A 15,676-nucleotide genomic window follows, 5' to 3' on the forward strand; every position below is an offset into this window, starting at 1 on the left:
CATGTATTTCCATTGTTAGAGTGGTCACTCGACTATCTTGTCAATATGAAATAAAATCTTTGATCACGACAAATAACACACCTATCCCTCCGTAGAAGACACACACACAACAAATATTACGGAATAATGGTTAGGGTCACGATAAATCACAACATTTGTGTAATAGGCATAGGCCAACGCCACTCAGAGGAGCGGTTGGAATTGTATGTAAATCCTCGAGAGTTTTATATATTGTCGGTAAATTTGGGCATTTAGATATGGTCAAATATATGGCTGAGGAGATATTTTCTGTAAATCAACAACACAATACCCATTATACAGACTAAAGTAATGGATACATATAAAAGTCCATGTGATTGATCGTTAGTTTCATATATTGCAAAACAACCATAAGTACAATACTCAGGTAACACATGTTTTTAATATACGCATTGTCGTATCTGCCTTTCTGAAATTTGAGAGACATCCGTGTGTGCTTATGTGTTTGTGTTCGACCAACTGTGTTTGATTAGTAGGGTCTTCCTCGTGTGCCAAGAAGTCAGAAAACATCACTGACTGGATGTCTCTATCTGGGAATTAGTAACATTATTCAAGTAAGATAAACAATTGGGAAAAAGTATACATCATAAATGTGTAAACGAAACGGTTATCAAATCAGTCTCAAAACATGTTTTGCTTGTTTTACTGTGTAATTTAGTTGGTTTATTAGCGATGCTGTGGAACACCACGTGGGCCTAACGTTAAAGCTAGCGACATAGCTAGCCAGCTACTGCAGCGGAACTTGGCTATGGTCACTGGATCTCACTAAGTCTTCGAACAAATGCAGTTCTCAGAATTGACTTAGCTAGTTATTACAGTAGTACAAGTAACTGTTGTATACATTGTTTTGTATGATGTAGCTATAACGTAGCCCGGTCCCAGATCTGTGTGTGCTCTTGCCTAACGGTAACGTTACTCCTTTTCTGTCCTTGGCTATGGTCTCACATGGTCACTGGATCTCACCAAGTATTCTAACAAATGTAGTTGTCAGAATTGACTTAGCTAGCTAGCTATTACAGTACTACTAGTAACTGTTGTATACATTGTTTTGTAGCTATAATGTAGCCTGGTCCCAGATCTGTTTGTGCTCTTGCCTAACGTTACTCCTTGTCAAGCCAAGCAGGACAATTCCATAAGGAGTTTTTAGCAAGGGACAGAAACAGATTGGCACCCAGGCTTGCTATAATGCACATTGTACACTTGTTTCACCGTTTAGCCTACATAATGCTGATGCACTTGCCCTTCTGTAATGCATTGAAGTCAGAAGGGCTAGCTGATGCTCCAGTTGTCATTCCTTGTCTGTTCTCCAATCCATCATCATATGATATTCATCATCACTGTCTCATCCTCCCTAGCCTGTGATATTGCCCTGATCTTGCGACCATGGGGTTGACCAAGCAGTACCTGCGCTATGCTGCCAGCGCCGTGTTCGGAGTAATTGGGAGCCAGAAGGCCAACATCGCCTTTGTCACCATGCGAGGAGGGGAGAGAGGACGCTTTGTGGCTGTGGCTGCCTGCGAGCATGTCTTCATATGGGACGTGCGTAAAGCAGAGAAGGTGAGAGACTTGGGATGATCTATTCATGTAGGGTTGACTCAGTGGGTGTGTCAGTAGGCTACTGCTGCTGTCATAGCAGATATCAGGGTCATCATTGCTGACTGTGCTCTTATAATTGGGTCTGAAATGTCCTAACCCATGGCTGTTGATAACTCAAATAAGATGACTTGGCCAGTGATACCAAGTTGTAACTGTATATATCACCAGTATTTCGTCATAGTGAGAGATGACATATTAGGTCAGATGTCTTCCTTTGAAACTTTCCTCTCCTCTGTCCCAGGTTCTTATTCTCAAGGGGAACAAGCACGAGGTGACTTACCTCTGCCCCTCCCCCGATGGCATCTACGTTGCCGTGGGTTACGAGGACGGGGCTGTGCGCATCTTCAGCCTATTGAACGGCGAGAGCAACGTGTCCTTCAACGGGCACAAGTCCGCAGTCACTGTGATCCGCTACGACACTCTCGGTTCTCGGCTGGTGACCGGATCCAGGGTAAGAACAGAACTATGCTGCCATAGAAATGGCAAGGTCCCCAGGGATGTCCACTGTCCTGACGTCATGGTCAAGCTAAGGCGTTTGCATTTAAAATATGGTTAGTAATAGGCCTATTATTATCTCTTCCTTTCAGGACACGGATGTGATTGTGTGGGATGTGATCAACGAGTGTGGTCTGTACCGACTGAAAGGACACAAAGACGCTGTCACACAGGCCCTGTTCCTCAAAGACAAGAACCTTCTGGTCACCAGGTAGTACATCACTCATATGTAGGGCTCTGACTTTCTGTCTTGGCCCTTGGTACTGTTAAGGCGTCGGCATACTCCCTTAAAGGTGTTTAACAGTCATTCTGAAAAGTACTTTTTCTCCCATGGCTAACTACCAGGAAGTTTGAAAATACAGGCTGATTGGGCAGGGAGCTTATATTAATGAGCTCGCCTTGACTGACAGCTCTTTGAAACGCCAATGTCGAGGAACTTGGATGCAGTGTTGCAGTAAAATCATCTCAAGTTAATTTGGTGATACATAAAGCAACTCAAACAACATTGAAATTGTGTCAATGATATCACTTTTTATATACATCTCCCATTTGGTGTGTCTCTTGTAATACGGTTCATAGCAGCGCTGATGGATGTGTTGACATGACAACTGCTTCAGAGTTGTGAATGACCCCCCCCCCCCCTTTTGTTCCATGCTGATTGAATATCATGTTACCATTGGTGTATTAAAATGAGAGTTAAGGTGATGTCACCTTGTCCCCTTAATAATGATTCCAAGTTTTGGACATGGGGGGAGGGGACCAGTAACTTTATGATCAAACTTTATCAATGTAGAAGCAAGTCATGTTTCATACTTTGGTTAGGTCTCCTTCAAATATCTTCAAATTTAATGAAAAAAAAGATTTGGACTGTTCATGACCTTTAAAAGACCGCCGCTCAATTTTTTTTTAGATGCCGTAGCCAGTATACACTTCCTCAACAAAAAAGATCTGTCATTAATTCATGTTTTTGCAGAGGAGATCTTAGTCGCTTAATTGTACATCTAACCAAGGTGTTTTGTTTGGTGCAGTATTTCTCAAGTTTAAAAATTAAATTCTTTATTGAAGAATCCCTACTGTTGACCAATTACCAACGAAAGGGCGTAGCCTTCGGCTACCGACTTTGTCTTGCATCAAGAAAAAATGTTGTTTGCACAAACAGCTGAAAAAACCCTTGCCGGAGACCAAAACTAACAACTTCACAAAATGTCAGAATATATGCTTGAACTGTTTTGGGAAGCATTCGGACGCCTTTAGTGTTCTGGCGTTGAAAGACGAGGAGCGCAGGTTGGATACCAGCTAGGGAAAGTTACATCCCCCCTGATGTCTGAATGATCTTTCTGTTGTTTTCTCCAGCTCCAAGGACAGCTTTGTAAAGTGGTGGGACCTGGACACTCAGCACTGCTTTAAGACCATGCTGGGACATCGCAGTGAGGTGAGTGCTCCTGCCTATCTTAACATTTGATTGTCACATGTGTTGTTGACATTGTATGGTGTACTAAGAGGTGATTGAATCTCTTGTCTGATTAGTTAGTCATTTCTGAGAGACACTTATCTGATTGGATCACCTTGGTTGTGTGTTTGTCAGGTCTGGGGCATGGCACTGCTGAACCAAGAGAGTCGATTGATAACAGGCTCAGCCGACAGTGAGCTCCGGGCCTGGGACATCAACTACCTACAAGAGGTAAGCACAGAGGAGCTACAATTAGCCTTCTACACACATAACTACATATTTTGGACAATAATGAAAAGGTCTAAAATATCTTATCTGAATAAAAGGCTAGTTGAGTCCTTCACTCTCTCTCGGTTTGTCCGTCGTTCAGGGCAGAGAGGCTGGTGAACCAAAGGAGAAGAAAGGAAAAAGCCTACTTGATGATGATGATGATGATGATGAGGAGGAGGAGGAAGTTGTGGACGAGAGCCCTGAGGAGGTAGGACAGACCATGATCCACTTCAGGGCAAAACACCGTGATTGGTTACCTGCAGCACAAGTGAATCAGTTCATCTAGAAAATAACTCTGAAGAAGTATAGTAGTTAGTAATGAATGGCATATGTAACGGTAGCTAACACTATTCCGTACAGATTTGGTGTACCGCTGCATTCAAACGAGGCTGCGATGAAAACTAATGGGACTGAGTGATTGTTGGCATCAATCCGGGGTGTAAACTAAGTTTCTATTCAAGCGTTGATTGACATGTTAATAGACCAATAGTTTTTGAGAAAAGTTGAAAAAATCGGACCCCTCTGACGCTGTACGATACATTGTGACGTATCACAACGTATTGTACAACACATTATGCAACACGTGTGCCGTACAGCCTTTCCACCAGGGGGAGCACTTATCTCGCAGATAAAACAAAACAAGAAAGTGTAAGGGACAAGCAAAGGGGAATGGATACTTAGTCAATTGTAGTCAACTGAATGCAGTCATTGTTTGCGTCATCACTGCAAGCCATCATGACTCAAAAGCCGTGACAGCCGCTGTTTTCATCTGAAGATAACTTTAGTGTCGCCCTAAAAGCCCTCAAATTCGACATAAACCTTCAAATAGGTATGTGATGACACATTATATAAACTCTTTATAGTGTTTTATAACAATTTTAGAGGTGATCAGTTGGACAAATCGGGTGAAAAAAGCCATTTCCGCATACGACATATCTCCCCCTTTCACTATTACTCAGTAGCCTTCACTTCCCCACCCGCCATTTTTAAAAAGATCCGACGGAGCTCCATTGCCTTCTTCAATCATGCAGAGATGGGCATCATGAAGGTCTCGTCATTGATTTGGCTGGTAAGAGGAGAAATTGTGCCTTACAATGGTATTCATATTACAGTTGACCTGTAAGTATATACATTTTTTGGTCACGTGTACGGAACACTGTCAAGTACGGAGGTTTGTTAGTTATCGTTGCTGTCTAATACATGTGTATCTGAAATCTGTATGTGTTTCATACTTTTCCCTCTTTCCCTCGCCCCCCCCCCCCCCTCTCTCTCTCTCTCTCTCTCTCTCTCTCTCACACAGAGGATCCTGAGTTGTAAGAAAGCTGGCTCTTTGCTGAGAGAGGCCAGGGACAGGGTAGTCTCCATGACTACCGATGCCAAGGCCAAGGTCCTGGCGTGCCATGTAAGTATTGACCTTTTAATGTTGGTACAGTCTTACTTACCCTCCAGTAATATTGATTTATTGTCATACATTTCTCAGATCACTAATGTAATGTGTATTCTTTCCTCCTTTTCCACATCCTTCTCTCTCAGGGCTCAGACACAGTGCTGGAGGTGTTCAGTGTGCTGCCGGAGGACGAGGTGGAGAGGGTGATGGCCAAGAAGCTGAAGAGAGCCAAGAAGAAGGCCAGGTATGTTGCACACAGTAGAGATCACACTGTCACCTCAGCCACGGCAGGGACCAGTCTGCAGATAGCCCAAGTTGGGCCAGGCCGATACTGCAAAGCCTTCAGAGATGATTTGAAATAAGAAAATGTTTATAAATACAGTTATGTTGATGAAATTGGTGAAATGTAAAGATGAGGTGCTGCTGCCCTCTGGTGTAGGGATGCGCAGCATGCAGAGGATGCCCCAGAGCCTGTGGTGGAGAGGAAACTGGCAAATGAGATTGTGAGACTAACCAACATCAAGGCCTCCGCCAATATCAGGTACACAGCAACACACACACGTGCACTCACTCACTCACACACTCAATCAATCAACCAACCAACATTTAGTGTCATGTATATCCCAGATGGGTGGACTGCCTGATGTGTGCGGGTGGGGAGTTGAAGGTAGCTATGCTGCTCCAGAACAACACCGTGGAGACCTACAGCCTCAAGACGTCTGACAAGAATCCCACGGGCATTAAGACCTCCCGGCTCACCCTGGGAGGCCACCGCACCGATGCCCGCACGCTGGCCTTCAGCTCAGACAACATCGCTGTCCTCTCCGCCTCTGGGGACACCGTCAAAGTCTGGAACAGGTGGGAAAGTCAGGTCACACAGGACTGATGTGACCGTGTGGTTTCACTGTACAAGTTAAATCTAGTTCACTAAGCTGGCTTTCCAGCATCTTTTAAAGGTGACACATGTTATGACTCCTAGACACATACTGTATTATGAGCAGTTTTCTACATTCTGATTGGGTGTCTAACGGGAAGTCTCTACCCCGTCACAGGTCTACCCTGCAGGTGATTCGCACCATGGCGTGTGACTACGCCCTCTGCTCCCTGTTTGTCCCTGGAGACAGGCAGATCATCCTAGGGACCAAGGTAACACGCATGCACACACTAACATACACCAAACTACTGTATAAGTGTATTATCCAGTATTAATCTATTGTGTGTAACCCAGGCTAACCTTCTCTCTATCAGAGTGGTAAGATTCAGATCTTTGACCTGGCATCAGGTACCCTCCTGGAGACTGTCGACGCCCATAACGGTGCTCTGTGGTCCCTCTGTCTGTCTCCTGATCAGGTACTGTCTGTATCTGCCTCTTTCTGTCCATGTTCAACATCATCCACAATACATGTAGTGTACAACTCCATAGGCCTCTTATCTGTAGACAAAAGCCCATAAAATAGTATTTAAAAAAATAAAAAACATTCCCATTTGCTCTGACTGTAATTATGTGATTTCCTCAGAGGGGGATAGTGACTGGCGGGGCTGACAAGACGGTGAAGTTCTGGGAGTTTGAGCTGATTAAGGACGAAGACGCTGCACAGAAGTAAGCCAAGCTTTATTCCTTCTGTTTCACATAGTGTCAATAACACTTAGAATGCAGTTTCATACTAGAGGCAACTAGTTTTATGCCCAGTTATTCAAGTGAGCTTTTATCAAGTGAGCACTTGACTGGAGTTTCTGTTTACTCTGCTCTAATTGTGTGTGTGTGTGTGTGTGTGTTGCAGGAGGCTGACGGTGAAACACGTGCGTACACTGCAGCTGGATGAGGATGTGTTGTGTGTGAAATATTCTCCTGACCAGAGACTGTTGGCTGTCTCCCTGCTGGACTGCACCGTCAAGGTCTTCTACACAGACACACTCAAGTTCTTCTTATCTCTGTATGGACACAAGCTGCCTGTGCTCTGCCTGGACATCTCTCATGTGAGTACCGGTACTCATCCTAGCAACCCCAAACTAAACGAAAAACAAATGTAATGAGTGACAGTAGATGAAAATGGAATGTGCATACTTGAGTGTGTGTTGGTTAAAGTTGCTGCGTGTATGTTTTCAATCTGTCTTGACTCTGAATGTTACTTGTCCATCTCTCAGGACAGTGCCTTGATAGCAACTGGCTCTGCAGACAGAAACGTCAAGATCTGGGGTCTGGACTTTGGGGACTGTCACAGATCTATGTTTGCCCACGATGACAGGTACAGAAAAAATACAACATATATTATATATACACACAGTTGCAAGAAAAAGTATGTGAACCCTTTGGAGTTACCTGGATTTCTACATACATTAGTTATTTGTTCTGATCTTCCTCTTAAGTCACAGCAATAGACAAACACAGTGTGCTTCAACAAACACCACACCAATGATTGTATTTTTCTGGTCTATATTGAATACATCATTTAAACATTCTCAGTGTAGGTTGGGAAAAGTATGTGAACTCCTAGGCTAATGACTTCTCCAAAAGCTAATTGGAGTCAGGAGTCAACTAACCTGGAGTCAAATCAGTGAGATGAGATTTGAGATGTTGGTTAGAGCTGCCCTGCAATATAAAATCTGAGGGCCTCAGGGCCTGAACAGCTTGGTATCATTGACGGAAAAGTGAATTCCCATGTTTATCAAGACATTTTGCCGGAGAATGTAAGGCGATCTGTCTGCCAATTGAAGCTCAACAGAAGTTGGGTGATGCAACAGGACACGACCCAAAACACAGAAGTAAATCAACAACAGAATGGCTTCAACAGAAGAAAATACACCTTCTGGAGTGGCCCAGTCAAAGTTCTGACCTCAACCCGATTGAATGCTGTGGCATGACCTCAAGCGGTTCACACCAGACATCCCAAGAATATTGCTGAACTGAAACAGTTTTGTAAAGAAGAATGGTCCTCCTGGCCATTGTGCAGATCTGATACGCAACTACAGAAAACGTTTGGTTGAGGTTATTGCTGTAAAAGGAGGGCACACCAGTTATTAAATCCAAGGGTTCACATATTTTTCCCACCCTGCACTAAGAATGTTTGCGCAGTGTGGTCAATAAAAACATGAAAACGTATTGTTTGTGTGTTATTAGTTTAAGCAGACTGTTTGTCTATTGTTGTGATTTACCAATTTATGCAATTTATGCAGAAATCCAGGTAATTCCAAAGGGTTCACATACTTTTTCTTGCCTGTGTGTGTGTGTATGTTATGTATGTGTATATATATTATACACACACACACACACACACACACAGTTGAAGTCGGAAGTTTATACACCTTAGCCGAATACTTTTAAACTCAGTTTTTCACAATTCCTGACATTTAATCGTAGTAAAAGTTCCCTGTCTTAGGTCAGTTAGGATCACCACTTTATTTTAAGAATGTGAAATATCAGAATAATAGTAGCGAATGATTTATTTCAGCTTTTTATTTCTTTTATCACATCCCCAGTGGGTCAGAAGTTTACATACACTCAATTAGTATTTGGTAGCATTGCCTTTAAATTGTTGAATTTGGGTCAAATGTTTCGGGTAGCCTTCCTCAAGCTTCCCACAATAAGTTGGGTGATTTTTGGCCCATTCCTCCTGACAGAGCTGGTGTAACTGAGTCAGGTTTGTAGGCCTCCTTGCTCACACACGCTTTTTCAGTTCTCCCCAGAAATGTTCTATAGGATTGAGGTCAGGGCTTTGTGATGGCCACTCCAATACCTTGACTTTGTTGTCCTTAAGCCATTTTGTCACAACTTTGAAAGTATGCTTGGGGTCATTGTCCATTTGGAAGACCCATTTGCGACCAAGCTTTAACTTCCTGACTGATGTCTTGAGATGTTGCTTCAATATATCCACGTAATTTTCCATCCTCATGATGCCATATATTTTGTGAAGTGCACCAGTCCCTCCTGCAGCAAAGCACCCCCACAACATGATGCTGCCACCCCCGTGCTTCACAGTTGGGATGGTTTTCTTCTGCTTGCAATCCTCCCCCTTTTTTCTCCAAACATAACGATGGTCATTATGGCCAAACAGTTCTATTTTTGTTTCATCAGACCAGAGGACATTTCTCCAAAAAGTACGATCTTTGTCCCCATGTACAGTTGCAAACCGTAGTCTGGCTTTTTTATGGCGGTTTTTGAGCAGTGGCTTCTTCCTTGCTCAGTGGTCTTTCAGGTTATGTCGATATAGGACTCGTTTTACTGTGGATATAGATACTTTTGTACCTGTTTCCTCCAGCATCTTCACAAGGTCCTTTGCTGTTGTTCTGGGATTGATTTGCACTTTTCGCACCAAAGAACGTTCATCTCTAGGAGACAGAACACGTCTCCTTCCTGAGCAGTATGACGGCTGCGTGGTCCCATGGTGTTTATACTTGCCTACTATTGTTTGTACAGGTGAACATGGTACCTTCGGGCATTTGGAAATTGCTCCCAAGGATGAACCAGACTTGTGGAGGTCTACAATGTTTTTTCTGAGGTCTAGGCTGATTTCTTTTGGTTTTCCCATGATGTCAAGCAGAGAGGCACTGAGTTTGAAGGTAGGCCTTGAAATACATCCACAGGTACACCTCCAATTGACTCAAATTATGTCAATTAGCCTATCAGAAGCTTCTAAAGCCATTACATAATTTTCTGGAACTTTCCAAGCTGTTTAAAGGCACAGTCAACTTAGTGTATGTAAGCTTCCGACCCACTGGAATTGTGATACAGTGAAATAATCTGTCTGTAAACAACTGTTGTAAAAATGACTTGTCATGCACTTGTCCTAACGGACTTGCCAAAACTATAGTTTGTGAACAAGAAATTCATGGAGTGGTTGAAAAATTTGTTTTAATAACTCCAACATAAGTGTATGTAAACTTCCGACTTCAACTGTATATGTGTATGTATTAAACCCAGGTAAAAATAAACGTCCTCTCACTGTCAACTGTGTTTATTTTCAGCAAACTTAATATGTTTAAATATTTGTATGAACATCACAAAATTCAACAACTGAGACATAAACTCAACAAGTTCCACAGACATGTGATTAACATAAATGGAATAATGTCTCCCTGAACAAAGGGGGGGATCAAAATCAAAAGTAACAGTTAGTATCTGTTGTGGCCACCAGCTGCATTAAGTACTGCAGTGCAACTCCTCCTCATGGACTGCACCAGATTTGCCAGTTCTTGCTGTGAGATGTTACCCCACTCTATCACCAAGGCACCTTCAAGTTCCCGGATATTTCAGTGGGGGAATGGCCCTAGCCCTCACCCGCCGATCCAAAAGGTCCCAGACGTGCTCAATGGGATTGAGATCCGGGCTCTTCGCTAGCCATGGCAGAATGGCACAATTCCTGTCTTGCGTCAGTGAAGAGCACTTTTTGCCAGTCCTGTCTGGTCCAGCGACGGTGGGTTTGTGCCCTTCGACGACGTTGTTGCCGGTGATGTCTAGTGAGGACCTGCCTACAACATGCCTACAAACCCTCAGTCCAGCCTCTCTCAGCCTATTGGGGACAGTCTGAGCACTGATGGAGGGATTGTGCGTTCCTGGTGTAACTCGGGCAGTTGTTGTTGCCATTCTGTACCTGTGTGATGCTCAGATGTCCACTGCGAGGACGATCGGCTGTCCGTCCGGTCTCCCTGTAGCTTTGTCTTAGGCGTCTCACAGTACGGACGTTGCAATTTATTGCCCTGGCCACATCTGCAGTCCTCATGCCTCCTTGAAGCATGCCTAAGGCACATTCACGCAGATGAGCAGGGACCCTGGGCATCTTTCTTTTGGTGTCTTTCAGAGTCTGTAGAAAGGCCTCTTTCGTGTCCTAAGTTTTCATAACTGTGACCTTAATTGCCTACGTCTGTAAGCGGTTAGTGTCTTAACGACCGTTCCACATGTGTATGTTCATTAATTGTTTATGGTTCGTTGAACAGGAAACAGTGTTTAAACCCTTTTACAATGAAGATCTGTGAAGTTATTTGGATTTTAACAAATTATCTTTGAAAGAAAGGGTTCTGAAAAGGGGACGTTTTCTTTTTTTGTTGAGTTTATATATTAATATGAATATAGAATATACTGCAAGAACACCTCGTCCTAAGCTGTCAGCCATATGGTCAGTGTAAATGGCTGTGTGGAAGCTTGACCAACGGTCTTGAATGATATAATTTAATAGATGTTGGCTTCATTCTCCCCATTTCCAGTAAAATATTTAATTTAATCTCCAGTTTCAGAAACACTGTCCTTGTTAGCTGCCTCTGACCGATGACATCACCCCATCTGCTCTTTCATGTCGCTGTTTTTTTTTCTCCATTTCTCGTCTGCTTTTTTCTCTCTCTTTTCTCAGCGTCATGTTCCTTCAGTTTGTCCCCAAAACCCATCTGTTCTTCACAGCGGGGAAGGACAAGAAGATCAAACAGTGGGACGCAGACAAGTTTGAGCACATCCAGACCTTAGAGGTGACATTCACTCCCATGCTGTTGGCTACATTTCCCATATGGAGATGAGGCCTAGAGTTCATGATAAAATTTTGGGGAAAATTGATAAGTGACATAACCAATTACCTAAATGCTCTTTCTTTCCCATTGGAGGAATTACATTTCCCTTCCTTAATTGACTAAATTGAAAATGGATTTGACCCCACCCCTAGTGTTGACCTTTAACCGCTGACCCATGTGTGTGACGTGCTATCCTCAGGGTCACCATCGGGAGGTTTGGTGTCTGGCCATCAGTCCTAACGGGGACCACATTGTGTCCTCGTCTCACGACAAGTCCCTGAGGCTCTGGGAGAGGACCAGAGAACCCATCATCCTGGAGGAAGAGAGGGAGATGGTGGGTAGTGGTGCCCCAGAAACATGCTCTGTCTGTGGGTAAAAGGGAATGGAGATAGTGGACACCAATCAGGTTTTATCTTGAACTTTTTCACCCTCTCAAATGTTTTTCTTTAGGAGAGAGAGGCGGAGTTTGAGGAGGGCATGGCCAAAGGGGATGAGCCTGTGGTAAGTGCTGACTTTATTTCAAACCAGTGGAAATGAAAATGTTTGTTTTCTCAGTGTCGTTCAGTCTCGCTGATGTCTTGTGTGTCTCACAGGTTCCAGGAGAGATCAAGGATGCAGAGGCAGCACCAGCGGCGAAGAAAACCATAGAGACAGTCAAAGCTGTGAGTCTCCATGTCAAGTAACTAGACTGCAGAGATGGAGAGGTTGTGTGTGTGTGTGTGTACGTTCAGATAGGTATGTGTGGGTGTGTAGTTTGTAATGGCCGGTGTGTGTGTCTCTTCAGGCTGAGCGTGTCATGGAGGCTCTGGAGCTGTACAGATCAGAGAGCAGGAAAATGGAGGAGCATCAGATAGCCTGCCAGTCAGCCGGAAAACAGTTGCCTCCACCTAAGGCCAATCCTATCCTTGTGGCCTTTGGAAACGTTTCTGTAAGTTTTTAATTCCTTCTGAAATTATCATAATACATACATAGTCCAGGGTACTAGATTAGTGAGGAACAGAACTATCATGTTAACTTCGTAACCACATCCTCCTCCCTCTCTTGCAGCCGTCTCGCTACGTCTTGGACGTAATAAAGAAGGTCCGGTCCAGTGAGCTGGAGGTGTCTTTGCTGGTCCTGCCATTCCCCTACATTCCAGACCTGCTGTCTCTCTTCAACTGCTATGTCCAGGACGGCCTGGAGGTGGAGCTAGTGTGCCGTTGTCTCTTCTTCCTGCTCAGGTATGCGAGCCTCTTATGCCAGGCTTCTCAAGTAGTGTGAAAACCTGGAGAAGTTCTCCTCAGGAAGAGGTGGAGTTTAGATTTAAACAAGTGACGCATTGCCACTTATCAAGCCAATCAACTATTTTGAATGGGTGCAGCTCCAAAAAGATGTGCTGTTTCTGAATAATTGTCTGGCTTGCAACAAGCTAGCTACCATAAGATAAAACAAATGACACTGCATAGGCTAATAAATCTTTGTCTGACACACGGTAGGAAAATAGGGAAAACAAGGAAATGCCTCTCCTGAAGGGAAACATAATTTCTACTCCGAGCCAACAAAATGTGAGCGTTAACAGCCAGCGCTTCCTTTCAATCGCAAAATCCAATTCTTAGTTCTCCGGACTTACAATAGTTGAGTCAACACAACGAGATTTGGAAGGATGACTCCTTGAGACTACGGTTATGCTAACAAACAACCTCGCACCAATCATAAGTCTTTGTTACTCAGTTTGTGTGTTTCTCACATATGCAAACAACCTCACACAAGTGTGTGTCTGGTGTCTCTAAGGTACCTGAAGTGTGAGTAGATGAGCCTAAAGTACTATCAGGGTCAGTCTTCACTGTGCTTGTCCTTGTCTCTCCAGAGTCCACTTTGGCCAGATCTCCAGTAACCAGATGCTGCTGACCGTCATAGACGAGCTGAGAATCAACACCATTTCTAAAGTCAGAGAGATCAGGGTGAGTTTAATCAGAAAATATAGAAAATGTACTCTAAAGGCTAATGATCCTCAAGTCATATAAAACTATACCTCTTCTTCTGCTCCAGGATGTTCTGGGTTTCAACAGTGCTGGTCTCCAGTTCCTCCAGAGGGAGGTCGAGAGCAAAGAGGAGATCATGTTTTTTGCGGACGCCACGGGTCTCCTTAAAGAGAAGAGGAGGAAGAGGAAGAAGAGAGAGAGAGCTATTCTCACTATTGCCTGAATCACCACAGGATTTTATATATATATATATATATATATACCCCACATCATGACCAGTAGGCTACTGCAGGGGTGGCCTTAAGCAGAGAGATTTACACTGTTAGTTTTATATCTGAACTGTTATAGGATCCTGATAGGACATAACACTGTGTTATTCAATGACATGCTTCATTTCCCAAATAAACTGTGTCTGAGTTACTCATGTTGAGCCTCACTCCCTCAGGTTTTACAGAAGGCCTGTGAATGAATAAATCCACTGCTCCCTAACTCAAGTCCAAAGGACGTACTGTATGTATACACAGCAGATCCCTCTGCAACCACAGGCTCGTATAAAACATTCATATAAAACTCCTTCTTTAATAGTTACATTTCGAGTTGGACTTTTCCCTCTCTGGTTGGTCTTAGCTTCCTGTCGCATAGGTTTTGGACAGGTATGATTTAGGCCTGTTTCTCTGGGTCTTCCTGTAACACAGCCTAGGGGAGTGATTCATGGCTGGATCAGGGCCAAACCGGACCCAAGTGGGCTTCGGGGGGGTGGGTGTCAGATCAGTCACAGGCCACCAGAGTCTCAGACCACCAAGACTACTGCTCCCAAAGAGCACACAGGACAGAACTAGATTCAGTCAGCTACTGGGAACCCCTCCTCCCTCTTCTCTCCAGTTATTTTATACTGCCATCAGTGGGAGAAAGGCAGATTCAGCTTTACTTCACTGCTCTTGTAACCCAGTCTCAATTTAGGGGGTCTATACCTCGTGTACGTAGACTACATATTTCAAGAAGACTAGCAAGACTAGAGTATAGTACCCACATCTGCCATCTCAGTTTTCAGCGCCAAAGTTTGCTGAAAGATGGACTGCTTACGTTTTCCCACACAACCCTGAATGTTAATCCTGCAACAGCAGTGTTTCCCACCCAACCCTGAATGTTAATCCTGCAACAGCAGTGTTTCCCACCCAACCCTGAACGTTAATCCTGCAACAGCAGTGTTTCCCACCCAACCCTGAATGTTAATCCTGCAACAGCAGTGTTTCACACCCAACCCTGAATGTTAATCCTGCAACAGCAGTGTTTCCCACCCAACCCTGAATGTTAATCCTGCAACAGCAGTGTTTCCCACCCAACCCTGAATGTTAATCCTGCAACAGCAGTGTTTCCCACACAACCCTGAATGTTAATCCTGCAACAGCAGTGTTTCCCACCCAACCCTGAATGTTAATCCTGCAACAGCAGTGTTTCACACCCAACCCTGAATGTTAATCCTGCAAAAGTAGTGTTTCACACCCAACCCTGAATGTTAATCCTGCAACAGCAGTGTTTCACACCCAACCCTGAATGTTAATCCTGCAACAGCAGTGTTTCACACCCAACCCTGAATGTTAATCCTGCAACAGCAGTGTTTCACACCCAACCCTGAATGTTAATCCTGCAACAGCAGTGTTTCACACCCAACCCTGAATGTTAATCCTGCAACAGCAGTGTTTCACACCCAACCCTGAATGTTAATCCTGCAAAAGTAGTGTTTCACACCCAACCCTGAATGTTAATCCTGCAACAGTAGTGTTTCACACCCAACCCTGAACGTTAATCCTGCAACAGCAGTGTTTCACACCCAACCCTGAATGTTAATCCTGCAAAAGTAGTGTTTCACACCCAACCCTGAATGTTAATCCTACAACAGCAGTGTTTCCCACCCAACCCTGAACGTTAATCCTGCAACAGCAGTGTTTCCCACCCAACCCTGAACGTTAATCCTGCAACAGCAGT

General features: G+C 44.0%; 1 protein-coding gene across 1 annotated transcript; it reads left to right on the plus strand.

The window, feature by feature from the left end:
* The first annotated feature begins 492 nt into the window (after positions 1-492).
* On the plus strand, positions 493-14,110 carry LOC139380716 (WD repeat domain 3). The gene is made up of 24 exons (XM_071123668.1): positions 493-593; positions 1,395-1,596; positions 1,877-2,086; positions 2,223-2,341; positions 3,484-3,562; positions 3,716-3,811; positions 3,951-4,058; positions 5,151-5,252; positions 5,384-5,481; positions 5,677-5,778; positions 5,865-6,095; positions 6,290-6,383; positions 6,486-6,587; positions 6,755-6,837; positions 7,019-7,214; positions 7,383-7,483; positions 11,579-11,690; positions 11,929-12,063; positions 12,180-12,230; positions 12,323-12,391; positions 12,514-12,657; positions 12,777-12,949; positions 13,576-13,669; positions 13,758-14,110. Exons 2-24 carry the CDS (start codon positions 1,423-1,425, stop codon positions 13,911-13,913), a joined length of 2,829 nt encoding a protein of 942 aa, XP_070979769.1. The 5' UTR covers positions 493-593; positions 1,395-1,422; the 3' UTR covers positions 13,914-14,110.
* The last annotated feature ends 1,566 nt before the right edge of the window (positions 14,111-15,676 follow it).

Source organism: Oncorhynchus clarkii, chromosome 22, assembly GCF_045791955.1.
Source record: "Oncorhynchus clarkii lewisi isolate Uvic-CL-2024 chromosome 22, UVic_Ocla_1.0, whole genome shotgun sequence".
NCBI lineage: Eukaryota > Metazoa > Chordata > Actinopteri > Salmoniformes > Salmonidae > Oncorhynchus > Oncorhynchus clarkii.

Bases quoted from the DNA above. Each gene is read 5' to 3' on its own strand.
- LOC139380716 (XM_071123668.1), top strand. From the start codon at position 1,423: ATGGGGTTGACCAAGCAGTACCTGCGCTATGCTGCCAGCGCCGTGTTC. The intron at 5,253-5,383 runs GTAAGTATTGAC...CTTCTCTCTCAG, and splicing joins CCAAGGTCCTGGCGTGCCAT to GGCTCAGACACAGTGCTGGA. The intron at 6,096-6,289 runs GTGGGAAAGTCA...ACCCCGTCACAG, and splicing joins ACCGTCAAAGTCTGGAACAG to GTCTACCCTGCAGGTGATTC.